Source organism: Pagrus pagrus (genome assembly GCF_965226575.1).
Source record: "Pagrus pagrus genome assembly, chromosome: 20".
NCBI classification, from domain to species: Eukaryota; Metazoa; Chordata; class Actinopteri; order Spariformes; family Sparidae; genus Pagrus; species Pagrus pagrus.
Window position 1 is genome coordinate 14,976,857 of NC_140207.1, and position 26,881 is coordinate 15,003,737.

A 26,881-nucleotide genomic window follows, 5' to 3' on the forward strand; every position below is an offset into this window, starting at 1 on the left:
CATCTGCATGAAAGGCAGGTTGAAATCTTGGAATCCTCATAGTGTGTTAGACATATAAATTGCCTTTCACGGTGCTACATAAATCAAAAAGGACTATGCAAGGGTGGCCTTGCTCTCTCCCTCTCTTTCTTCTCACCCTCCTCACACCCTTATTTCTTAGATACGCCTAAAAGAATACATTAGCCCTTCAACGCTCCTGTTCCTTCTTCTCTCTTGGTGTTGGCATGAATGTGTATGTGTGTGTGTGTGTGTGTGTGTGCATGTTGTCTTCTGACAAAAGCTGCTCTCGACAAGCCAAGCCTGCCCCCTCTCAACACCCGTCTTATCCGCTAACATCGTGATCCATCACACTGGGGGTCCCCCCTCCCAAGCCCCACTATCCCCCCACTCTCCTCCTCACCTCCACCCTTCAAGCTTGCCTGTCTGACCCAGCTCCATCCTCCCACTCACCTTCCTCTCCTCATCACGCTCTCTCGTTTCCCCGCTCCGTATGCCGCCCTCCCTCGATCCCACCCGTCTGCGCTCGATTTCCTCCGCCCTCTACTCCCTCCAAATCTCCCTCACTCCCTGTCACCCCTCTCCCTCCCCCTTTCCCTTCTTCGAGTGTTTATCTCGCCGCCTGCACTCCAGTCATCCAGGCAGCCGGGGGAGAGACAGAGAGCTCTCTCCCCCCGGGTCGCTGACCCTTGTCAGGGGGACAAACTGCCCACTGCTGCTTGCCTACACAGCTGGAAAATTAAGGACTTGTGGGGGCGAGAAGGTTCAGCGTGTCCGTGTGTGTGTGCATGTATGTGTGTGATAGAGAGTGAGAGAGGTACTCATAGATCAGTCTGTGTGTGGGAAAGAAAGAGGTACAGACAGATCGGTACCAGAGTATTAAGAGTCTGTGCAGTTTTTGTTTGTGTGCTGAGGTGTGTGTGTAGGATCGGGTTAAACAGTCTTGTTTAGAGAGGAAACATGCTGCAGATGGTTGTGGGTGTCCAGCTGTTACTCCGTCTAATGGTTTAATGAGTATCACAGATTTCATCCAACTCACTATCTCCTCCTCTCTTTGTCTCTCTCTTTCAGATTAGCTTGTTGGCACACAACCACACAACTATTTCGCAAACAGAGAAAACAGCACAAGAAAACCCCATTAAAACTCCCGCTCCATCTTTGTTCCCATCTTTGCATTTACAGTTGATGCCAAGCATTAACTGCTGTTTTTTTTCTGTGAAGGTATAAACTACAAAGCTAATGCCCAGGTTCTGCTACTGTTGCGTAATATGACTGCTGTTCTTAGATCGTAATCCAAATCAATTGCACTCTGGGACTGCAGCAAACACTAAAGCGAATCAAGATGCTTTGTTCTTGTTCTTTTCAGGGGGCTTTGATAAAACTCATTCCTACGTGCGGATGAATTTAATTGAAACATAAAAACTGCATGAACATCAGCAAGGAAACCAGTTTTAAAAGGCTGAAATATGAACCATTCATTGCACAGTTTTAAGGAGGAAAATGACATGGAAATATAAATAAAAATGTAAATATTTATATCTACATAAACATATAAAGTTAAATTGTGCAAGCAAATGCATCTGTTCGTTTTTTGAGACTTGATCTATACCCAGACTCAAACTATATGTGTGGATCTTGCGGAGCCTCAGAGAAAAAACTCCACTTTCACTCAGATTGACTGTCTCTTTAATGTCCAGCCTGCTTTTGGGTCTTTTCATAAGGGACTAGTATAAATATTTATTAGACAGGTGCCAAACCAAAAGAAGTTGAAGGTAAAAGAATTCGCCGTCTTCTGACTTCAACTAACTCAAGTTCAAGTACATATGCAGAGCCAAAGTAAAAATCAAAATCAAAACCAAGAAAAATCTGAAACTTCTACTTCTGTATAAAACAGATGTACAGTTGAATGGAAATGGACAATTACTGACTTAAAATAATGAATGTGTATCCGTGTCTGGACTCACGTCAAATTCCTTTCTGTTTATTCCCTCCAAGTTACATTTTCATCCAGTTTGGACTTGTCTGTCTTCACCAGGTGCAACATTTAATGATGCAAAAACAACTACATGGTTGTTGCCTGACGTCCCTGCAGAGCTTTTTTATTCAGTCCAAGACCTCCATGTCTTGCCATATGGGTGCAGAGTACTGTACCCCCTCTCTTTATCTACCTACAGGACCGGGTGACTGCTTTTTCTTGATCCAATTCTTTTTCTATCATCGTCAGCCTAGAGCTCCACGGTGTTTGTCACTCTCTGATGAGCTTCTGGTGAGGAAGCTCTGTCAGTGCTCGCCAAAAATAATTTCTTCCAACTGAGGAAAAATGTATTGACTACTTTCCTTCAGATTATACAATAAAAAGGGTCCTAAAGGAATACATAATTAAAAAGAGAAACAAATCTTTACATAATTAAATATCACAAATAACAATGATCATTAATAATTTTGGGACAAAAAGTGCAAACTGCACAATTATTTTATATGTTCTTTTCAGCACCTGATCATTTTTGTAGTGTTTGTAACTAATCATCTCTTTTAAAACAACGTCTGGCAACAGTATTGAGACACAGAGGCTCTTCTAGACACAAATTAATAGAGAGAGAGCACTGAGAAACTCTGCACATCATTAAACAAGATTACAATTTAATCATATTATTGAAATAACTTCTACTTCTGCTGTAACTGCAATACTAATGGTTTATGGGTAAGGCTGGTTATATACTATATTTCAAGGTCCATTCATTTGTCATTCTACAACACAGCACTGTGCAAAAAAATAAATCAAGCTGTACTCCCTTTATGCTACACAAGAAAAACATTTTGTCCAGTCCAGAGGATGAGTTAGCAGAAGAAGTAAGGGAGTCACAGCCTGAGGAAAGAAGCTGTATACTTCTGTATCTCTTGCCGGATGGCAGCAGGATGAACAGACTGTCTGGGGTGGGGGCTGTATCTAAGCATCCTTTGGGCTCTGTGCAGACACCTCACCTCACTGATATCACTAATGCTCAGTTGATGGGTACAAATGATCAATACTTTCTGACTTTGCTCAAACCCAAGCCCATTCATTCATACTGAAAGGGATAGATAAATCGAGAGTCGAGAGTATATACTACTATTTATATTGATATATACAGTACGTTATATATACTATTATATGAAAAAATAACGTGTATGTGTTGAGGACTATTTTCTGTAGCCAATTTTGTTTTCTAGCGAGTAGTTACGGTGCAGGACAATGTATGTGAAATCCATTCAAAATAAAGTACAGTGCCCAGGTTCATAATGAAGGTACATGTAATCAGAGGCATTATAAGAGAGAGACAGACCACTGAAGGCATTTTGACAAGAAAAGTCTGTAACACATCCCGTCCCTTCCCCCCAAAAGCAAATCGTAGCAGCCCAACTTGGAAAAATAACAGCCAATCACGTTGTCGTACTGAGGGGAACTCACAACCGTTTCAACCAATTTGATTAGACATTAAACTCATTTGTTTTGCTCTGGTGGGATGAGCACTCGGTGCTACAATGTGGGTCATTTAAGTGTTCTTTGGATTTGCTTTTGCAAAACAATGGAGCTCTATGACACGGAGGATTGAGATGATTGGGCTGATTGAGCTTAAAGTCTCTGCTGACAGTAACAAACATAAAAAACATCATCATCCTTTAAAGTTATTTTTTGAACCATCTATTTATAATTTAATGTTCAAGGCCACACTTTATCACAGTTCTCTCAGAGCTATATTGACTGATTTGAAGTGTTTAGGTTTTGTGTTCATTTCTATTTGCACAATTATTAGAATTAGGTGTCATGTAATAGTCTGTTAAAATGTTTCTCTTGGCTTACTCTTTTCAAGTATGAGATTAATTAGGGAGCCCACATCTAAGACTCAGATATTGGGAGTATGTCAAGCTGATGATAAATCTGTCGTCTGTTGATACCCAGGAGGACAGCAGTGTTCGGCTGTGTGTACCAACACGTAAGCAATATACACACAAAAACACACACAAACAATTGGAGCTGAGCAATTACAAGAGAATGTCGCATGGTACACCAACATTCGATAAGATAAACATCATGAATATTCATTAGTTTGTTTATTTTCCCTGTGTGATAAAAACTGCTCCAGAGATGTGTCATGGGCTTGAATTAACATCGACACAGGCATAAACACACACAAACACACACACACTGACATCGATATAAACAACCTGATATTAACACGCTGCCACGCACAGACATTAAGTTTATGACAAGCAGAACCAGGCACATGCACGCACACACACACACACACACACACACACACACACACACACACACACACACACACACACACACACACACACACACACACACACACACACACACACACACACACACACACACACAGTGGCACAAATGATCACAAACAAGTACACAATGATGGACACATGCAAAATAGGTTTACTTCACACACACACATCCTCCCCCTCCTCTCGATATGACAGCTGCAAAAATCTTCTCCAACTTTGTCCCTCTAACTTTCCCTGGGTTAGTTTTAAATCCCCTCAAGGTCAAGTCGGATAATCAACTTTCCTCCCTATGTTGCTTCATTAGCGCCACTGAGTGATATTTCCTCTGTTTTTCTCCTGTTGTTTTTCCAATTGGTCTAATCTCTCTGTGCCCCAATATCCCGCTGTAATCCGAGAGCTGTGTTAAAACAGCCTCCAGTGATCGCCACACACACTCGCAGATGCCAATAAACCATGCACTTGCTGATGCAGACACCGTGCTGCATGCACACACACTAATGATGCTGGGAATACTTTATGGCTCATAGTATATATGAGTGTGTGTGAGCGAGAGACAGGTAAAAAGGCAGTGGGTGCATTAGTATGAATATGCAAATGTGGGGAGGCATGTCATTATAATGGAGCGGGATCCTCGTGCTCGCGTGATCAGTCACTGAAACCGCAATGTTTGATGATCGGTTTGTGGTCGTACGCCACAGCTCGCCGTGCAAGCGTTGTCGCCGGCAACCTTGGGGAGGACAAATGGAGAGCGGAGGATTGTCTTAGAACGCCTCATAATTGAGATCAACCCCTCAGCTCGTGGCAAATGAGAAGACAATATTATAATTACTCCTCAAGCGAGCTGTTTCTATTTTGCCATTTGCCTTTTATCTTTCCGCCAGGCGGCGACCATATGGCGTGTTGTTTATGTCTATGTGCTTGGTTGGGTGTGCTGGTGTGTGTGTGTGCATGTGAGAGGGAGCAAGTACAGCTTAGAAAATCCCATTAAGGGGGATATGTATTGGTTTGCTGTGTTATTCAAGGCTTTCTGGGACATTAGTACCGACATATCTTTCAGTGTCAGAGGAAGCGGCAGAAAACAAACTAATCTGCCCCTCCTTCTACCCTCCTCCTTCTCTCTCTTTCCCCTCTTTTACTTGTTTTCTTTCCTCTCTGTCACTCCACATCAATCTCTGTCTTACGCACCCCCTCCTCTTGATTTCTTCCCTCTTCTCATCGCTATGCCACTGCAAGATGCAATGCTGTCCTTCGTCCGTCTTTCTGTCCTTCTCTTCTCTCTGCACCATGAAAGTCTGAATTTATAGGTTATTAGGAGTTGTTTTTGGAGTTGGACACGGATTTCAGTTGTGCTTAATGTAATGCTGTCAAACTCTGGAATAAGAAAGAAAAAGAAGCTGTCACTGGTTTTGCTTTCCTCCACTATCGTAACGCCAGCAACAAATCAAATCCCAAACAACACAGACAACAAAACAACGCATGAACATGTCTCGGTCTGTGAGAGAGGTACACAATGGATTAGGTCCAATTATGATTCATGCAAACTAAAATCCAGGTGCTTGCTTTGTTCTCAGTAAGTTCACAAACAATTAAAACACACACCGAAATACACCACATACAAGCTGGCTGGTGCAACAGCTGTAGAATATTTTCTGTTTTTTACATAAGCACTATGCCGAGAATGAGGCACTCCAAATGTTTTTCCTGATTTCAGCTATTCACAGCAGCAATACCTTATTCCATCTCTATGCATGTTAGAAAAAAACGCTGAATGAAAGTAACATCTGGTTATATCTCACTAATGGGAAAGAAGAAGAAAAAGGCTTGAAGGAAAGAAAGAGGCAAAGAGAGCTGCCTTGAAAAATGAAAGGAGTTGTGCAAGTATGGTGATGAAGAGCAGAGGGAGGGGATTGCTGACTGCAAAAAAGGACAGGAGGTTAGCTAAAACTACAACTTACACTTACAGCAGCTTTAATAAGACTATATTAGTGTCAATAATAGTATTAGAAACACATTTATTGTTAGATTATAAGACAAGCACTTAAAGATAATGGATTGGAAGCACCGCTGGGTGTAAATGGTGATCACATACAGGTGCTCTTTGGAAATGTCTCTCTTATTCCATTTTATGAAGGGTTCATTGCAAGACCTTTACTAAGCTGTTTTGTTGCTTTATTGAGTTAAACACATATTTTGTTGGTGCATTTATTAGCAAGTTATTATGCACTCATTAACAATTAACCATGTCTCTGCAGCTACCAGATCTGAAGTGCGAACAAGCATGCGCATTACCTATTAACTAACGCTTATTAAAAGGATCTTAATATAAAGCATTAACCTTTAAAGGTTATTATCCCAAAAATGTCTCTTTTGTATCACTTATTTTGAAAAAGACAATAGTGGATTAGAAGAGGTTTGATTTTGCTGGAAGGCACATGAATATGTACTTACCTGAAAAAAGACAAACCTGGCTACATCATTATCACACGGAGTTAATGAGGTTTTATCGCTGACAGCTTTGTCTTATCTTTAAAGGTCAGGTCAGTGGGTGCAGTAACTCAACACAATGTATGATAAAAAAAAATAAACAGGGGGGACATGTACGACCTTGTGTTCACTTAATAGGTAGCTGCACCAACAAGCTGATATTCAAAAACTTGGTGTATCCCGTAGAGCAACACGCTGAATCCCTAGAGCCGTGAAAATGAGAATTTCCCGAAGGAGATCAATAAGCTATCAGGTTCATTTTATCATCGCTCAGTATGCTTACAACCAAAAACCTCAACCACTTGAATGCAAACCATGCATCGTTTTTTCTCTGAGGACCGTTCAGTTTAATGTTGCTGACTGACAACAATCTCCACCAGGTAATATCAGGAGCACGGACAACCACAGGGGACAAACTCACGGTGATAATAACCAACACACACAAGTGCGGACACACTCTCACACGCTCCTCCCAGATGTATCAGCATTGAATGGAATGAATACTTTAAAATGCTCACTATATTTGGTCCATCAGCCAAAGCACCTTATGAAACACACACATACACACAGGCTACACACACCAGCATCAACACAAACATATATATGCTGGATTGGCAATTCTTCTTTAAAGACATGAAGCCAGAGCAATAATACATATTAGATCTGTTGGAAGCTCTCAGTGCATTAATGTGTATATGTGTTGTGCTTGTGTGTGGTGCCTTTGTATATGATGCCTGAAGCCCACCCTTCAGCATCAAGCATTTCAGAGAGCAGATGAGATAAAAAAGAAGAATAAATATATGGCAGACAGAGAAGAAAACAGATAAGAGGGAAAAAAGCAAACAGAGAAGCTTACGAAAGGAACAAAAAAAACATAAATAGAGAAATAATAAAAAATAAAGATAAGACATGTATTGTGTGGGTGTTTGTGTAACCGCATTGAGTGCACATTGCATCGCATGATTAAACTTCCTTTTTGTGCTGATGTCCTCGTGTTTTTTTCAAAGATAGTTCTGTTTTTGAATAATAAACGTGTGTCCATGAGTTGCAAGACATAATAGGCTGGAGTGCAACTAATGTACTTTTCTGCTCTATCTAGAAAGATCCTTATTTTCTGGGAATTTCCTCTTCTTTTTAATAGCTGTGGATTTATGCGGCGTATACTCTCACAGCTAAAATATGAAGTAATAAAGACACTGTCATCCCTCCTATAACTCACCTGACCTGCCTTTACTTCACTCCCATCGTTAACATGTTTAATGTCTCATGTTGAACTGTAATGCATACAATGGCAGTAACAAAACCATTTGCAAATTGTTCACTATACCATGTACTGAGTGCTTCCTTTTGTGTCTGGATAATGGTCTCCCTTGTAGGCTCTTCATATTGACTGATGTCTAATTTTGGCTGGAAAGAGCAAAGGCAGGAAAAAATAGTCTGAGCTGTGTGAACCTGCTTGAAACACTAGCTTGTAATCAGGGATGTGATTTGCAGCATATTAAAGGAGCTTCATGTAACAATCTGTAGCAATTTACATGTTTTTATCACTTTTTTATTGGCCATTTATATCACATATGTGAGTGGATTGTAACATGAAGTGAAAAGCGAGACCTTTCCTGTCTCTTTTGGTTGCCTAGACAAGCTTGTAGACGATTTGTGCAAATTGTTTATTGCTGCTGGACTGTGGATTTCTTTGTGAAGGACTTGGGTTTTCCTTGACAGTCCAAAGAAAATGACTTTATGCACATTCTCAAGTGCCTTGTCTCAGTGGCTCTCTCCACTCCACTAACCGAGTGTAACTGTAGCTAAGGTTAGTTTAGAAATGAAATCCACAAACATAAACTTTGAAGCAACACATCACAGAAGTTCCATAGAGCCCCTTTAAAACACCAGCATCTTTTTACTGAGAAACAGCATTATCTTTTTTTTTGCAAAACTCCTCAACTCCTATATATCTGCCTATATGTTCAACTCTGACATAAATTGAGACATTTATAAAGTCATTCTGTAATTTAAGAGGAACCATTATGTAAATGTATGAGAAAAAGTTATGTATTGCTTCAACTACTATAGCTGTAATACCAATGACACAAAAACTCTCTGAAGGGTAAGATGGTATTAAATTAAATTAAGCTGCAGTATTAATTATGTTCCAAGCCTTTTCTTTCCTTTTCTTTTCCATGTATTATGGATTTAAAAGAAAAAGTTAATTAAGGATATACATGATAAAGATGAATGAAAATTGGAAAAGGTTGCTTAACAAACACACAGACCTCATTCATCATGTTCTCTTTCAAGAAATAGACAAACAATGTTATTCTAATGACAATCCCAGCATTCAGTTGCTATGTCAGTGAAGAGACTCGGGATACTTATGAAGTTTTCACATTGGATGCTGAGAGCGTTTGCAAAACATAACTTAGTTATAGTCATTCTTTTGATGCTGATTTTCTCTATCTGTAAATCTCCATACTGCCTCTCTTTTCCTTATTAGCGCACCATTGTTACTGACAGTGTTTGATTTTTACCTCTAATTCAGTGCACCTGGCACTGCTTACCTAAAAGAGGTTGGATTGTGTCAGTCACATCGCCTACACACTGAAGAAGACATTAGCCGAAACATTTGTGCTTATTATTCTTCTGCGTTACAGACAAATAAATATACAGCAAATGAGGGCTTCAAAGGACTGCTTTTACCTTTGAATGTGCACCAGTTTACCTCTCAAAACACAGAGCAGTCCATACCATTTGATCTTTCGCTCTGCCTTGAAACAGAGCACTAATTTCAGCTTCCAGCCGCTGCAGGAACATCACACAGATTCATCACAAGTTAAAAATATGACAATGTGTAAATTGGTTCGATGGAAAGCATCACAGCATCTCTCCTCGAACATTTCTTGGTTGGTAATACTCTTGTATGACTGGATAACTAATCGATCCAGGTCCATGTCAGGAGAAGATACAGAATCCCTTTAGAAGATGCACTTAAATTTCAGTTTAGTTGGTACCAGAAACGAAAATATACTCTTCTTGCACTATTATAAGGGTTTTGTGAATTATTTCAGGTGTTTCAGATGAATGCATTTACATTTTTAACAGTTGAACTTGTTCTTCTGCTCAGGTAAGTTCCATGATTTATGTCTCTGGTTGTGTTAAAACAGAATTTGTGCACTGTGCAATTTGTGCCCAACACCAGGCAGACTGGGAGCAGAGAGTATTTGACATGCTGGGGGAATAATGGCCAGCAGCTATGGACAGCTCCCTTTATGGCAAGGCCAATAAGCACACACACATGCAAACACGCAAACACACACACACACACACACGTCCTGACTGAGAGAGAGACAGACGCAGTCGTGGAAAGCAAGTACAAACTTACAATTTTGAGAAATCTGTATTTTCCAGTTTCTGCTACTTCTGCTTCAATTCAGAGGCAAATATTGTATTTTTTACTCATCTACATTTATTTATCCAGATACTTAACTATCCTCCAATTTAATAAAAACCCCTTTGGTGGTGGAGCCTTTGCCTACAGAGCTCTAATTCTTTGGAATAACCTACGACTATACATCCAGGAGGCAAGGTGCTGACATTTTCAAATCTAGACTGAACACATATCTATTTTCTATTCATTATGGTCTCTACTGACTTCACCAGCTAGGAACCCCATCAATCTTGTTAGGAATACACTGTATGATCCTCACTTTTAAATTAATTACCTCAACCATGCTATCTCATTAACACTATTACCTGGTTACTTGTGTGTATGAGTGCTTATGGATATGTGTTGTCCTTTTCATGTAATATTGTGTTTTGCTGTTTTTACTGGCTTGTAAAGTACACAGAGACTTTCTTTAAAATACTCAAAGGCTGAAGTTGATGAATTTTGGTGTAACTTTATAGATTAAGATAAAACTGTACTGATCCACAATTCACACGCTACCCTGCAGATAAAAGTTGTTAAACCTGCTTTAACATTAAAGTGATGAACACAACAATGCATTAATAAATGCAGTCCAGTACTTTATTATACATTATTTAGAAATTATTCTTCATAGTGAGCCCTTTTACTTCTGGTACTTACTTATGTGTAGTTCTTCCACCTCTGGAGAGACATAGAGTGCTTTGAAAATTACACAGATACACAGATACACAGATACACACACACACACACACACACACACACACACACACACACACACACACACACACACACACACACACACACACACACACACACACACACACACACACACACACACACACACACACACAGCTTCAACAGCTGGTGTTGTCATCACAAATCGACATCAGATACACAGATACATGCTATGGCCAAAAGTCTCCCACTCTTGGGACCCTCATGAGTTTGTGTGACGTTGCAGGAGAGAAAAACCAAGCACAATGAGAAAGAGGGAAAAAATAAAAAAGGAAGGAAGGAAAAGCAAAAGTGTAACAAAGGAAAAAAAAGAGAGAGATGCTGCCCTTGCAAACACCTTATTACTCCGACTTAATGTACTGTAAAGTGTTATACTCTTTCCCTTCAACACCGGCACCTGTGTGGCTATGAGCTGTAAGTGCTGCACTCACATAGACAGACATGGAGCCGGATAAGACGCATGACTCTGTCAACACAACATATGACAGCATTATCTTGGGCAATGACGCATTACCGAGGCAACAGCAACCAGAGCGCGCACATTATTGGATGTAAATGATACGGGCCTCTCTGTGACGGATCACACTTTGTTGCTCTATTTCTTGTACAGTCTCTCTCACTAAACACCACTTTGTCACAAAAAAAACCTCACCTGCCTGCCCACCAACACACACATATACACTCACACACGCCTGCTGTTCCCCATTAGCAAACCTTCTACCGCCACCGCAGATGTCTTCAATGTCTCCTGTTCTAACTGATCTGAAAAACTGTAGAAAGGGTCCAGGCTAATTCCATTCGTTAATTTGCTGTTCTATATAAAGCCTAACTTTACACGTCAACCTCGAATGCCTCTTATCAACTGAGTGAACACCCTCAGCTCCCCTGCCTATAATGGTCGGGAGCCAAAAAGTTGCCTGCAACCTTGAAGGGAGGCGGATTCTCATCAGTGCATTTAAAGCAGGGAAAGATAGAGAGGATAATTTAACGTTAATTAGCATCTCGTCTACGGGGGGTAAGAAAAAGAAGGGAAAAAGAAAGGCGGACACTGGGGTGATGGGGAGAGCAAGAGAGTCGCCTGAGGACCCTGGTGATAGTCCTCCTTTCTCTTGTCTTTCGATATATTAGTTCTTGTTCTCTACTCTGCCCCTGACTCGCTTCTTGCCGCAAGTGCTTTCACAAATTAATGACACTGTAACCAGAACATTAGTCGGGTAATGAAAGACATGGCACAATCGGGCAGGGTGGGGGCACAATAGGCTAATAAAAAGGGATAATACATGGAATATAAAGGGATATCAAAATTAATACTGACATAATCACAAACAGTAAAAATCCAACGACAAGCTCCTTGATCAGCATATTATTTTTTTCTTCATCAGCAGTAAAACAACTGAAACTAGAGAAGGCAAGTTTTGACGAACCTGCGGTTGTGAATTCTGGCTGTTTATAGGCCGAAGTCATATGCGCATTGCCGGCTTTACAAAGTGGAATAGTACCAATAATATACGAACAATGTTAAATATTTCAAGGTTTATTTAAAAGCTGATGCTAAATGCGTATTGCTGGCTGTAAAAAACTTTAATAACGGCAAGAATATTTAAATAATGTGGAATATTTTAAGGTTTGTTGAAACTGAATTGCTCGCTTGACTTTATTTCAAATAGCATTCCAAGGAGTTTGGAGAGTCATAATGGTGGGGTGATAATGAAAGATTGAGGCTGGGAGCAAACCGTCATTTTTAGCTAGAAATTTGACGTTGGGAAAAAGTCAATTAGTATGAATGGGACTGAAAAGTTGAATGCAGTTCATAATATATCAAAGATTGGGAACATTAATATTTAAATGGTGTTTCTGGCTTTACGAATGAATGAGCACATAATAGTTAAATATGGCATTAATTGTTTGAAAAGTTTTAAAGAACTTGTGTGTCACTCATTGGCAAGTCCGTGCCCAATTGGTATCGGTTGCGGTGATGATTTTACATGCTGTTCCCTCAAAGGGCTCTTTTTAGAGATTTTAGCTGAGGCTCACCTCAAATTATCTTGCTTTTCCCTCAAACACAGTCACTGCCATTCAAAGACAGTCACTGCTATCACATTAACTATGAGAGCCTACTGAGCACATTGTGAAATTTTTGCATGCCTCCAGATATTTTTCCTCTCAGTTGAATGGCAGCCCATGCATCAGTTGGTTGGCGCTCCTGTTCCAAAAGTATTAGTCTGATTGCTTCAAGAGGCACATGATTGCGATCAGCACAAATTTTCCTAGAAGCTGATGTTAAGTTACGTAGATTGAGTGAAAATTGTGGGAATGGGAACGAGTTGGAGACAAGATTTTTGGAATTCTTTCAGTCCTCCCTCCACATTCTGTCTCATACACACCAATGTAAAAATCTGAAAATGGCTCAAAAATTCTGCATTTTTTTAACTGTGTAGAAAGTATGAATGATAAGAAAAGGTGGAAATAACGTGAGGAAGTCTTAATCTTTGTGAACGTTTCAAAGTTTGAATGGAGTTTCTATGTGAATGTACAAAGGACTGGGAAGAATTTGAAAATTAGTGGGTTTGAAGTGTTTTTTGTAATTGACTTCCATTATAACTAAGGTTCAGAATGTTGAAAAATTTGTCATTTGTATTATACAAAAGTTTTGATGGGATTTGAAAGATGACTCATATCTGAAATGTAGAAATGGAGTTTCTAGCTGAAAGGATATTTGAACATTTACTTGAATGGGGAAACATGCCAGAAAAATGTTGAATATTTCTGAAATTATGAATAATGATGGAAGTCACGGCCAGAATGTTCTAATTGGGCTGAATATTTTGATGTTTGAATGAAGTGTGTACATTGAAAAATGTGGAAGGACTTAAGGTCCAAAACATTTGTCCGAATTCTGTGCGCAAAATAAAGAATGCCTCCAGCATTCATAACCAAATATAAAACAACAACAAGGTAAAAGGTGTCAGATGAAGGCCACACTGCAGATGAGTCAGCAGCACTCACTGTAGATTAGTCAGGGACTGCATATCTTCCAATAAAACATAATTAGGAACAGACCATTCAGCCATTTCAGCTGGATGTCAGCTAGACATGTTCACAGCAGTGCAGCGTTATTGCTACCTGTTATTTTTGCAGAGAGATACAGGGGCTTAGGAGGGAAAGCGAGAGAGAGAGCAAGAGAGAGAGAAAGAGCAATGGTCTGCTGCTGCTTCTTTTGTAAAGGTTAATGATGAACATCAAAAACCAAAAGGGAGAGAAAAAAATAAACAAGTGGTTAACCAGTGCTGCAGAGTAAAGTCATTAGGGTGTAATGCAAGACCTGTGTGTGTGAGTATGTGTGGAAAATAAAAGTGACTTGCTGTGACTTGTGAGGCAATAATTGAGTCCAGAAGTGCCCAAGGAATGGACTGTAACAATGCTACGCATACACACAGCCTCATTATCCTGAGCCACACTCCTCTCTCATCTCTGGCCACCCTTGTTTCTTCCTCTCCACCATTGTCCATCACTCTCTCTCCTCCTTTGGCTCTTACACCAAAGAGAAATTTCTAACCCCTTTTGCATTTACAGTTGTTTGGAACTTTTCTTAACCACACTTCACGAGCCATTTACAAAAAATGCCGTTTAGACATGGGTCAGGTAGTATGGTATGTTTAATTGACCTGTAGAATATATAAAAAAATGTAACAAAGTCATATAACTTTTTTACCATACGCTGCTTTGAGTGTTGTTTATCACCTCTGGGGTCCATTCCTTTCCATACAGTGTCCTACTGGTCATATAACATGCTTGTCAGATGCTGATACTAGCATCAGAAGTCTATTATTGGCCACACCATAGTCCTTTTGTTCAACCTGTGACTGAAGTGTGTTGACAGCTTGGTGTAACAGAGGAACATTAGTTTTAATTGCTCCCTCTGTTCCACTATTTTTACTCTCCTTAATGTGTTCACTCCTGCCCCGCCTTTCCTATATCTACTGTATACACAGCTGCCGTATCACCTACTTTTAAGCCTATTTTTATAATAAATATGCTAACATAACAAAGACATTTCATAATGGTAGCATATTTACCAGTTACATTATACCATTTGACATGGCTGAACAAAAGTTATATCATGACTTAACCTCAGATTAACCTGATGTCTCTTTGCTGACAGGAAGTTTTCAGTAGGAAATAACAACACAAACCTCAGAGCTAGCAATGTACACAATGAAAATGGCAAGTTGCCCTTACCTGGTTGCTCACAAGTTAGCAGTGTTGCCTTTTAATGTGAAAATTTAGCCAAATTAATGCCAGGACTCGCCTCCACACATGCAAATGTTCAACCAACGCAAGTGTCTTAAATGCCTTTTTTTTTTTTTTTACAGGGGCACCATTGCTGCATCCTGTGCTTTGCACCATCCAAGACGATTATGAGCCAAGCCAGTGTTTTTATAAAGAATGAAAATGTGTTCAGCCAGACCTCTCTCCAGTGGTGACACAGCACTATGTTTATCATTTAAAAATATTAAGATTTGCTGGACCCAAAGTTTGGTGTTACTTTTAGTTTGAGTAAGAAATAATTTTGACTGATTGAGTACATGATTGGAATAACAGTTATGTTGTTAGACAACAATGCTACACCCTGTCAATAAGTTGAACTTTTCCAGTACAGTTTGTGTAACTTAATCACTGATAAGGTCTCACACTTACCAAATGATGAATTTCTGTCATTATTATGTTATTATCGACTTAATTGCACTTTTTAACTGCACCAGAGATTTGTTTTTTTTAAACATGCAGAAGATCCGTGTGTCTGCATTGCCTCTAAATTGTGCACATATTAGACACTTAGGTCTCACAGAGGAACCGTTCACTGGATTAATGAACTCATTTATTTGATGGAAATATTTCTCTCTCCATTAGTCTGGATGCTATAAATGATTCTATCAATCGCTGCAGGCAAGACTGAGAAGTAAAAGGAGAAACAACATGTGTTTTCGCGAGTTACCAAAAGCTCTGTGAGTCAAAGTAAGTGTGTGCACATTATGTGAATAAATTTCGCAGCATCTGTGTGAGTGAGAAAGAAATTGGAAAAAAAGGTTGTGGTCTTTCAGTAGTTTTGTTTAGTAAGGAAACACAATATGTAGGATATCACCTACTTTTACATACAGTATGTGGGTAAAGGTGAAGTGCAGAGCAGTGATTCTATAATGCTCAGTCAGACAGATTAGACTTTGATTTCATGTACATGACATAATGTGCATTTCCTACTGAAAAAAGGAAGAGAACTGCTTTGTCCTTTTGCATTGGACATTCTTGACCTTACTGTCCTGACTGATGCTTTATCCAACTCCTCTGTGGTTGTGAGTACGTGTGTCAGGGAATAAGAGATGTGTGTGTTTTCTATCTGTGGCTGCATCTGCGCAAGGGCTTGTTTGTGCAAGCCTTGTGCCATTGGTTGTTTACAGGTTGTTTACGCTGGGAGGAATGATGCTAAATCATTAGTGAAGGGTGCTAATTCTCCTCTAAAAGCTGTGATTCCAACACTAATGGCAAGAGCGTTCAACAGGGTGAGTGAGAAGACAGGGGAGAGAGATGTGGTAGGGGAAAACGAACTTGAAAAAGGAAGCAAGATAAAAAATGTGAGATAATGTTGGAGGTAAAGAATGGGAGAAAGGCAGAGATGTAGACTTGAAATAGTGAATGGGATGAGAGAGAGAAAAAAGGGAGGGTAGGAGAGGTAAGTGGGGAGTAAGGAGAGAATAGATGGATATAATGGATAAATGTGGATGCAGAATGTGATGAGAGGCAGTGGAGAGAAGAAGAGATGTGATGGAAGAAGGATGGGGGATGGGTTTCACGTCTCTTTGAGTTGTGTCTTTGAGTGTTTTGCTGCATGCATCAGCATCAAGCTCTTCCATTATTTTTCCACCCATCTCGTGAATGAACTAATGTTGGCCAGAGACAAGCTCAGTGTGTGTGCTTGTGTTTGCAGCTGCAGGATGTGTTTAAGTGAAAGAGAGGTGATAAAAAAAGGGCAGAATATGTGAAAGAGGTGAGAAGAGGGTCAGACAATTAGGACAATTACTACCAATGTTCCAAATTAAGGGTGTCACTGGTGGCAGAATATAATTCCCATTTAACGGTTCATTTAGCTCTAAAATGCCAGCCCTAGTGTAATAGATGAGATCTGCATGGGAAAAAAGGTGGAAGTGGAGGAGTAGCAAGTGTGCATCTGTGTGTATAGCTGTGTGTGTGTGTGTGTGTGTGTGTGTGTGTGTGTGTGTGTGTGTGTGTGTGTGTGTGTGTGTGTGTGTGTCCACCTTTGGTTCACAGTGAAAATGCTGTTGACAGTGTAATTTGATGAAAGCTGACAGCTAATTTATGAAGCATATTTTTGGGTAAATTATTTTTCCCGGCCCTACTTCCTCAGTCATTCTAAACTGGTAATTGGATTTCCCTAACTTGCAAGGTAGTGAATTGGGAGTAAACTAGTTAATGAAGGACTGACGGCTGTTTGTGTGTGTATGTGTGTGTGTTCGCGTAACGGCATTTTAAGCTTGAATGTGAAAAAAGAGCGCATCAACAAAGTGACTGGATTTGTGTGTGTGTGTGGATACGCACACACTGTTTTGTACGTGTAGGTGCCATTTTTTGGTGCAGCGGAGGTTAATGGCAAAGTTTCGGTCCGCTGCACTAATACCCAACTAATACTAAGCACCTATTGCTTTATTCCTATTCAGTCAATCAAGGACCATGGACACACACATACACAAACACATGCACAAACACACACACACACACACAGGCATACATCTAACAACCCCCCAAATCCCCTCTCCCTCCCTCACCCTCTTTCTATCTCCTCTCACTCACTTTAATTGCCAGGACTGTCTTGTCTTTATGAAGCTCTCCCCAAGGTGGGTCTTTGTGTTCATGTGTCTACAAGTGTGTGTATTATGTGTGTGTGTGAGTTGGCCAGAGGAAAAAGAGGAAAATGACAGGAAGCGGTTCTGACAATGACAGCAAGCTTGTTATTCTCAAAGTGAAAAACACACAGCACCATGAATAATACTACACACAGGCACAAGCATACACAGACAAAGTTGTCTTCGTAAAACAAGATATTAAACTAAATACTAAGCGTTGGCAAAGACTGAGCAAAACAAGAGTAAAACACAGCTGCAAGCCCTCCTCTCTACTGCATAAAAAACATTCAAAACTGTGTTGAAACTTCAGTAAACCCAACCGTAGCACAAATCAAACGTATCTAATCCAGGGCAAACCTGACACAACTCAACCATTTTGTAAGCCAGCCTAGCTAATCCAAACCAAACTGACACAAAACCCGACCAGGCATTGCTCAAGTACATTACAGCCAAAAAGACTGGGTCCAAACAAATCTAATGCAAATGAATGTAATCCAAGTTAATCTACTCAGAATGAGCCCAGCCAGGCCACAACTCATTTCCAATGGTGTGTTTCAACATTGTCATCTGTAGTTCTAGTGCTGGGTAAAGACAGAATGAAGGCAGCAGTTCAAACACGCAGATGGGTGACAAATTAAAGGGAAAAGCCAACGCATGGTGCCAACCTAAGGTGTTCGGTCCCACAAAGCCACCAGAACAGCTTTAGAGCTCCGTAGTATTAGGGAAATTTCCATGACCACACATTGTGTGAAATGTCTGTGTGTTCATGAAAAGTAAGTAAATTAATACAATTAATGACATGATTTGATTAAAAACAAGAAAGCTAAAATCAAACTCTGACAACTGCATTGTGTAGCCTTAAATTACATATATGAGTGGGAGGCAGTGGTGTTTGGAAAATAAATAATATGTAAATTAATAGTTCACACAGCAACACTGACACATATCAGCAGAATTTTAGAAGGTTCCTGTCAGGTGGTAACTGACCATTAATCTAACATTAACAGAAGAAGGCCTTCCCTGTTTGTCCACCCCCCCATCTGACCTGGCATTGTCAACAATGAGCCTCTGCACCACCAGAGGCTTCTTCTCTGATTGTCCACAGTCAATACTATGAGATAGGACTAGAAGAATCTTCAGCACACCCCCGGCCCCAGTGTCTCATACAGCAGATTCACTGCATGTAAAGCTGGCTACTGTCGGGCTATTGGGAAACATACCTTGAAAAAGCTGGCTTGTGTCTTCACACAAAGTGTAGGCACAGTCCGAATTAGCACGCAGAGTATCTCTGCAGTTACCGTAAGGCTTCAGGTTTGGACAGACCTGAAATGGATATTTGCTTGGAAGAGAAGCACTGCAGTGGGTTTCTTTATATCACATGTTGCTTCCTTTAGCATGGCTATAGCTCATCAGCCGTGTTTAAAATGTCAATTGTCTTTCCGTCCTGTGACCTGGAAATTTTTGAGGCAAGCCATATACTTGTTCATGTGAAGCCAAACATAATTATATCTGCACTTTCCTGGCATGGTGCTAATTTACATTTCTCTAGCATACAAGCTGCAACTCATGCCAATGTAGAATGAACATTACCTCATGCAGAGAACATGCGCAATGTAACATGAGTGATTTGGGGGAACATGAAATTATTAAAAAAAGATGCATCCAAGCATGACTGTACAAATCCTGTTTAATTTCTCTCTCCTCTCAACAGACAGCAGGAGATGGTGAGAGCATTCTGTTAATAAGAATTTCTCGTCAACTTCTGACTACGTGACAAAAAGAGCACCTTGCCTGTGTCAGTGCTGTGTACTTTTGTCTGAGGCAGTGGTGAATAAAGATACCATCCTCAGCCTTTACCTGGAGTGTTGAGCAGTCTGGACATGCGACAGCTGTAGGTGATTTGCTGCTCACAGTATTCTGCACTGGTGGTGATGGCTGTCACCTGGAAACAAAAACACGGATATGTGATTTCACTTTATCTTATTCCGCCAGACAGGTTCATTCCATGTAAAAAATTATCGAGCTGCAAAATGAAGCAAAGTGTGTGGTAATGTTTTAATTTAGCTGATTTAGAGGAGCTGAAAATGGAACAAGTGATCCATACAAATTATGATGGAAGATAATTACAGGAAGGATATGCCAGTCAGACCCTGTCGTCTCTTGGAAAACAGTAGTCTTGTGCACATTAAAGGTAAATCTGCTGTCACAACTCATTGGAGTGTTGAAACCAGTAAAGTTCACACACACTTCTGCTTTTGACTGAGAGTGGCTACTACAATATATAACCACTCATCAGAAGATGTGTAGCAACATCGCAGCAAACAAGTGGTAAAGACAAGGTAAAACACTTGTTATGCTCAATTATCATTGTGCATTTGAAAGAATAGGGAGTGAATCAGTAGATCGCTGTAGCTTGAGGTTAAACAACAGTTTATCTGTAGAGTGTATGATGCTACTGATGGTTTGTAAAAACAAATCATATTGAAAAGTCGTTATTGGTTTGTAGCATGAATGTTCCCATACCAACAGACTTAAGTTATTTTGTGTATTTGCAGCCATCACAAGATCCAGAGAGAAGTGACTCACATCACTCTCATTGCTAAAGACATTAGAAACATAAAAACAAAGAAAGAAGAAAGACTTTCATTTCAAATCCATCTGATTTCTTCACTTGGATACAGAAAACTCCAATCCAGTTTGGTGAGATTCCTTACTCATACTCACCTGGGTGTTCAAAGAAATAGAAGGAATTTTTGATCAGCCAAAAACCAAGAAAGCAGCCTGACACATGGGAAAACATTGGCCCAGTGAAGCAGGAATACAAGAGTCAACCAACAATTGTGTTGGAAAATGGTCTTGTTGAGGACCTCAAGTGCACAGTGGAGTTAGTCCTGTGTGAATATTGTCTCTTAGCATGAAACTGAGATGGCTACAAGTAAACACAAAAAACCTTTTTGTCATCTCACAAATATACACCTATTTAATAATGTATTTTTAGAATATTTTTTTCATTGTATTTTCATATAAGAACAAGATCAACCTTTTGGAAAACAGTGTATGATGGCAGTCAAAAGTACATATTTTACCTCTTTTAAATTTTTTTTTCCAGTTGGATTATATAAAATATAAAATGCAAACGTTACACAAAGCAACTTAAGACTTTTCAATGTGTAATGCATGCTCGTGTGTGTTTGAGTGCCTGTGTGCGTTACCTGGTCCATAGAGGCACTGTAGTTAACCTGTAAGACGGTGCGTCTCTCTCTACTGGAGCCAGTCACTGTAGTTCTGGGTGGCAGGTTGTTCATAACTGTTGTCCACACTTTGTCCTCTATACACACAAACGCGGTAAACTTGTTAGCATGTCGACTGGAATAATCTACTGCAAGAATAAATACAGTTGGATGTGGTAAATTATTCATTTCAGCAAGAATACACATATTGCACATGTTTACCCAAAAAGCAGATTCACCCACATGCTGAAATGACAACACACAACCACGCACACACAAACACACACACACACACACACACACACACACACACACACACACACACACACACACACACACACACACACACACACACACACACACACACACGCACACACAGAAATCTGCAGTTTAGCTGTCATGGTAGTGAATTTCTTCCTGTGTAATCTAAGTTACAGCTATGAGACTCCAGGGTTTAATAGACACTTCTGTGCTGTTACAGCATGAGCCAGTCACTCAGACATCTCCCTGTTCATTCACACTGTCAGTCAGGGAATGTGTGTGTGTGTGTGTGTGTATTTCACGTCTCTAAGGTGTGTGTATGTGTTGGAGAAAGAGAAACTCTTAACATTTCTGAGGTGTGTGAGTGTGCCATTCAGCGTGACTAAGGGGCTAGCCAGCGGAGTGCAGTGACATTTCATTAAAAGTCTCGCCTTTGCTCTGCCTGCTTGCTCTGCTGTTCAAGACTTATTCCACTATGTGTGTGTATATGTGTGTGTGTGTGTGTGAGCATGGAGACGGGCATGTGCATGAGTCCGTACGTGTGTGTGTCTGTCACTCAAACCGCTGGAGCACTCTTAGGTTTGCAGAACAGGTCCGTTTCATGTGTGTTAGTGGTGAGTGTGCGTGCGTATAAGTGTGTCTGTGGTGGCTGCTCCTTTAGAGTTAAATGTCAGTAGCTGTGGCCACGTTGCCATGGAAACCCTAGGTATAGCAGGTTAAGAGTGCTGCTGTCTGAGGTTAAGAATGAGGAAGGCTGGATTTCCTTCCCTCACAGGTCACTGGGTCTAGACAGACACACATACATACACCTGCATGCGCATGCACACAGATGCATCAGAGACAGAAGCACAGTCACAGAACAGTGATTTCAGGCACTCTCACACACACCTGTCATGTTGCAGTTGACTTTGAAGGGGCCAAGGGGTCCACTACCATCAGGATCGATCCAGTAGGTTTCAGAGGACCTTCCCAAATGCTTGTAGGCCTCACATGATGGCTCATAGATAGCTGGGGTTGGAGCAGGAGCAAAGAGAAACAAGGGGGGAGATGATCAGTTGGAGGAACTAAGACTGAATGTCATAGCCACTGAGGCTATAATGCTCCTTACACACCAGACCCACTGCTGCCAAGAGGTTTATTTTGTCCAACTTAATGATTCTAAGCAAACTTAAAATGAATAAAAACGGGTTTACAAAAATTAATCTTTCTTTGACGCTGCTTAACAGTGAACTCATCTCAGTTCTTTGAACACCAATTTGCTTATTCTACATTGTGTCATGCTGAGAAATATGTTGATATTGGAATGCATTTTTGTGACCATGTTTTTATCTAAAATCAAGGGGGTTGATCCTCATCCTCTGGTAAACATGAAAGTGTTCAGAGATTTGCACGGCAGTCATTCTCATTTTCTTTCCTGTGTGTGATGCTGGAGAAGAGCTCATTACAGTAAGCCACTCAAAGCGATTTTCGGACATCTTGGGTAGGCTTAGGAATAACAGGGTATGTCATGATATTATATTATTACCATATGCTGCCCACAGTATGACACTAAAGATGATAAACCTCTCCCAAGATAGCCTCCGTCTGTTTCTCTGCCTGCATCTCATATCCACACTTGAATATTTTTGTTATGTAATAGACCAAAGATTAATTAAATTGTAGAATAAATCTAAAATAGCACATCAATGTCCGCAGTTATTTTTCTCCCTGCTTCCAGAAGGCAATTTTATGCGGTTGCCAGTCTCCATTCAGAGCCTGTCAAGAAGAGCTGTCTTGTCCCACACACTCTAGCAATCTATCTGACAACATATTGATGTTATGTTTGTGTTGATCTACACAAAGACAGAGAGGGGAGGAGAGGAAGAATTACACTTCAAAGAGTAATGTGAAAGTGCAAGTCAGAGTGAAACTTTCTTGACTGAGGACTGTTCACATGCAAAAAAAAAAATCTTTTTCCTTTTTCGCTTAGGTTTCTTAGTCTTAGCTCTTAATTACACTCTGTTTGTTATGTCTCTTCTTTCTTTTCTTTCTGATATTTCTTTTCTTGTTTGTTACATCCTCTGACTACTTGATTATTGTAATTTTCCACTTTGACATCCCTGTGCCCACCCAGGAGTTAAGTGATGCAGTTGCTTGCTCTTTAGCAAAACCAGTGTTGGGAGGAACTGACCCTGATGAACTATCTCACAAGGATCTGCACAGAATTGTTGAAGCACCACTTCAGGTTTAAGGCCACTGGTCAAAGGCTGTAACACACTGGAAGCTGAATAACCAGTAGTTCTCCTCGGATTGAAAGGTTAGAGCCACTGCTCCGGAGGGAATGTGTGATCAAAAAAATAATATGTTTGGAAAATAAACCTTCAGAGTAAAAAGCCATAATATATCCAGATAAAAGCTGCAATTACTGTCCATGGTTTCATTCTGAACTTAACCAGAACTGAATATGCACATTGATTGAAATCCAACTCAAGTACTATGACAGTTAGATAGAATGAATGAGTGGAAAAATATTAATATTCTTGAAAATACATGTTCTGTTGATCCACTAATTGATTCAAACTTCTGGTTTCACCACTTTAGCTACTTAAGTGGTTGAATATGATGCAGTAGAGGTTGAAATACGCTGACTTTTAGTACCTAGGGCTCAAACTCTAAAAAAGTAGACATTTCCCATAATGCAACTTAATATTGTCATTTTGTAAGACTCTCCCTGCTCAGTAAAAGCCCACATTTTTATCCATGCCCTGATACTGTCGGGTGCCCTGTCGGTGAAAATAGCGGTTAATGTGTTGCTAACATATCTTAACCTCTCTTTCCTTTGTTGTTTTATTTTATCCTCTCTAGGTCCAAAGGAAGCACTGAAAACACTACAATGATGTTTTACAGCCGTACACACAATATACCCACAGCCATTTACAATTTTACCATGGACCATCTCCACTGAAGCAACAGTTTGAACCGCAGGGGAAAGCATTATTCATCCAATCTCCCTACCCACATCATCCCGGCTGGTCGCCAGATTAAACCCACGACTCCAAAACCAGGCAATGTTTGACAGGTGCCTCCAGCTATCTCTTATTAGTGAATTAGTCCTTCATAAATATTGACAAAAGCATACACAAAGAGATATGTGATCACAAAAGACATCGCTCACTTTTTTATTGTGTTTATTTTATTGTTTTTATTGCATATGCTTTATTTCCTTTCTGATGTTATTCAAACCCATATGTCCCCCTACCCTCCCATCCTACTGTCTTTTCCACTCACTCTATTCTATCTTATTTTGCTCACACTTCATTTATATTTAAGCTGTTGTTTTAGGCTGAATGTACACAATGTTGCCAAAACATTCCTCGCTCATCCTCTCTTAAAAGAGAACAATATTTGTGGCATGTGGGAGCAGGAATGGCCTTTTCAAATATTTAAGCCTTTACAAAAACCCTATTCGGCTTTTTCTCTCTTTCTGACTCTGTTCTCTTTGTGTGCTGGTGCTTTCGGTTGGGTTGCCTCTTCTCAGACCAGAACAAAACACACAACACAGTCAGAAAAGCCAGGCCTCTGAACACTTCAAAAGTTTATCTGTCCCTCTGCTGAGGATTGCGGCTTTGGAAGGAGAAACAGCTTAATCACTCAAAGGCGAACAGAGGAAGGCCAAATCAAACAAACGTGCAAGGAACAGAACACAGTGGTGTTTAAGTGAGGGACAAAAAAGAGAAAGAAAAAAAAAAGAAGGAAAAAACAGATGGGCAAGGACACACATCTGCAGGCACATACACTCACATACTTACACGTGTGACAGGTGGCTCCAGTGTAGCCTGTTCCATCACAGGTACAGCTGAAACTGTCCCACGTCTGTTTACACCGGCCGCCGTGTTCACAGTGATTAGGCATACACCTGGAGAGAGAATAAGAAAGAAAGAGTACTTTAGAGAATACTTTTTCATAGCAAGAAGGAAATCGTTCAATTAAAAGGCCAATAATTCTATTAATGCATTTAAAAATTCAAATTCAACTTTTTTTCTTCTGATCTTTAAATTATCATAAATGATTGATAACAACTGAAATAAAACATTTTATTTGATCTTTTTCCAGTGATATCAACCAGCCCTGGTGAAACATTTAGATCTTGTTAGTGACACAAGAACTACCTTTGACAAACATTATGTCGAACATATCATTCCCTGTGTGTTCACGTATAGTGACCGTCATGTTGAATGGTATTGAGGATCTCAAAGGGGTGAGACCTACAGAATACTCTTGTGTATACGTTTATGGTGAATATGCTCCTCTGTGAGATAGACTGGATGATAAACAAAAAGCGATAGCTCTGGTTCTGCTGTATTGATTTTGATCATTTGTTTTTATACTGTCCCTACCAGTGTTGTAAGAGTGCAATTCTGGTGTCTCCATTACCCACAACTCAACCAATATGCGTAAAATTGGTGGAGTTACCCTTTAATTGAACGTTACACATCAAGAGGCACTTTAGAATTCCTTTTAGCCAGCAGTGGTTTCTTTCGACTGCAATATACATCCGGACTGACGCAAAGAGGCATCGATATTTCACTGAGACTGCCCAAGAAAATTCCATATCCCAAAAACTGTGATTTTACAAGTTCAAGTTGATGTATGCATTATTTAACTGACCAAACGTACAGCGGTGTGCAAAGAATCTGACAAATTCACATTCAGGTGGAAAAGAACACATTTAACAATAGAAAAGCAGCAGTAGGATCTCAAACTTGCCAGATAGTGAGTGTGATTACATATAGCAATCAGGAAGTGCTCCCATCATCTCAACTTATTGTGACAGTCCTTTTGTTCACAGACATCCTCTCTTCACATCCAAAAATGGGGCTTTTAGACAGCTTATTTGGAGGGGATCAATCTAAACCACCAACTTTGAGTTCAAAGTGTGAACAAGAAAAAAATTATCCAAAATTGTGATACATGTCAGCACAAAGATGGGAGGTAATTTCTCATTTTTAATCAAAAGTATTAGTATTGGACTGGATGAGTCAGTTCAGCAAGGCAAAATTACTTGTCAACGTCAACAAGAAATTATGAGCCGTAATAAATCACTATTTTATACTTAATATATTGTGTAATGACAGACACAAAAATATGGCAATTGATGAATAAATGACTAAATTACATGATGATCATGGAAAGCAGGAGGTGACAGAATTGGAGTTTATTTACAATTATGTGTATTCAGTATAAACAGTGTGGAGTGTTATGCAAGTTAATATAGTTATCCGCCTTGGTGTGAAGGCAGCATTAAGAAAACAGCAGTTAAGAAATCACTGCTTTTTTCTTGTTGAAATTTGAATACTAACTCAAACCCTGAAAACATCAAAGTTCTGTGGTTTGATCGGTCTACAGGCTTGCTGGGGATGGAGCCCGAGGCACTGTAATCTCAGAGCTGGGTTCTCCCACACACATACTCATGCACATGTACTCACGAACAAATTATGTGATTAAAATATCTGAGTTTGCTTATTTGAATGAATCAAAGTGATATTAAGAGGAAAGCCAGCTGGAGG

General features: G+C 40.0%; 1 protein-coding gene across 1 annotated transcript in view; it reads right to left on the minus strand.

Moving 5' to 3' along the window:
* cntnap2a (contactin associated protein 2a) overlaps positions 1–26,881 on the minus strand; it is a 316,263-nt gene that overhangs the window by 81,738 nt on the left and 207,644 nt on the right. Inside the window, exons 12-15 of the mRNA XM_084340352.1 lie at positions 25,124–25,230; positions 22,224–22,343; positions 21,057–21,172; positions 19,702–19,786 (exon numbers count right to left, since the gene is read on the minus strand). Of these exons, the coding sequence (XP_084196478.1) occupies positions 19,702–19,786; positions 21,057–21,172; positions 22,224–22,343; positions 25,124–25,230 (428 nt within the window). The remainder of the gene's footprint in view (positions 1–19,701; positions 19,787–21,056; positions 21,173–22,223; positions 22,344–25,123; positions 25,231–26,881) is intronic.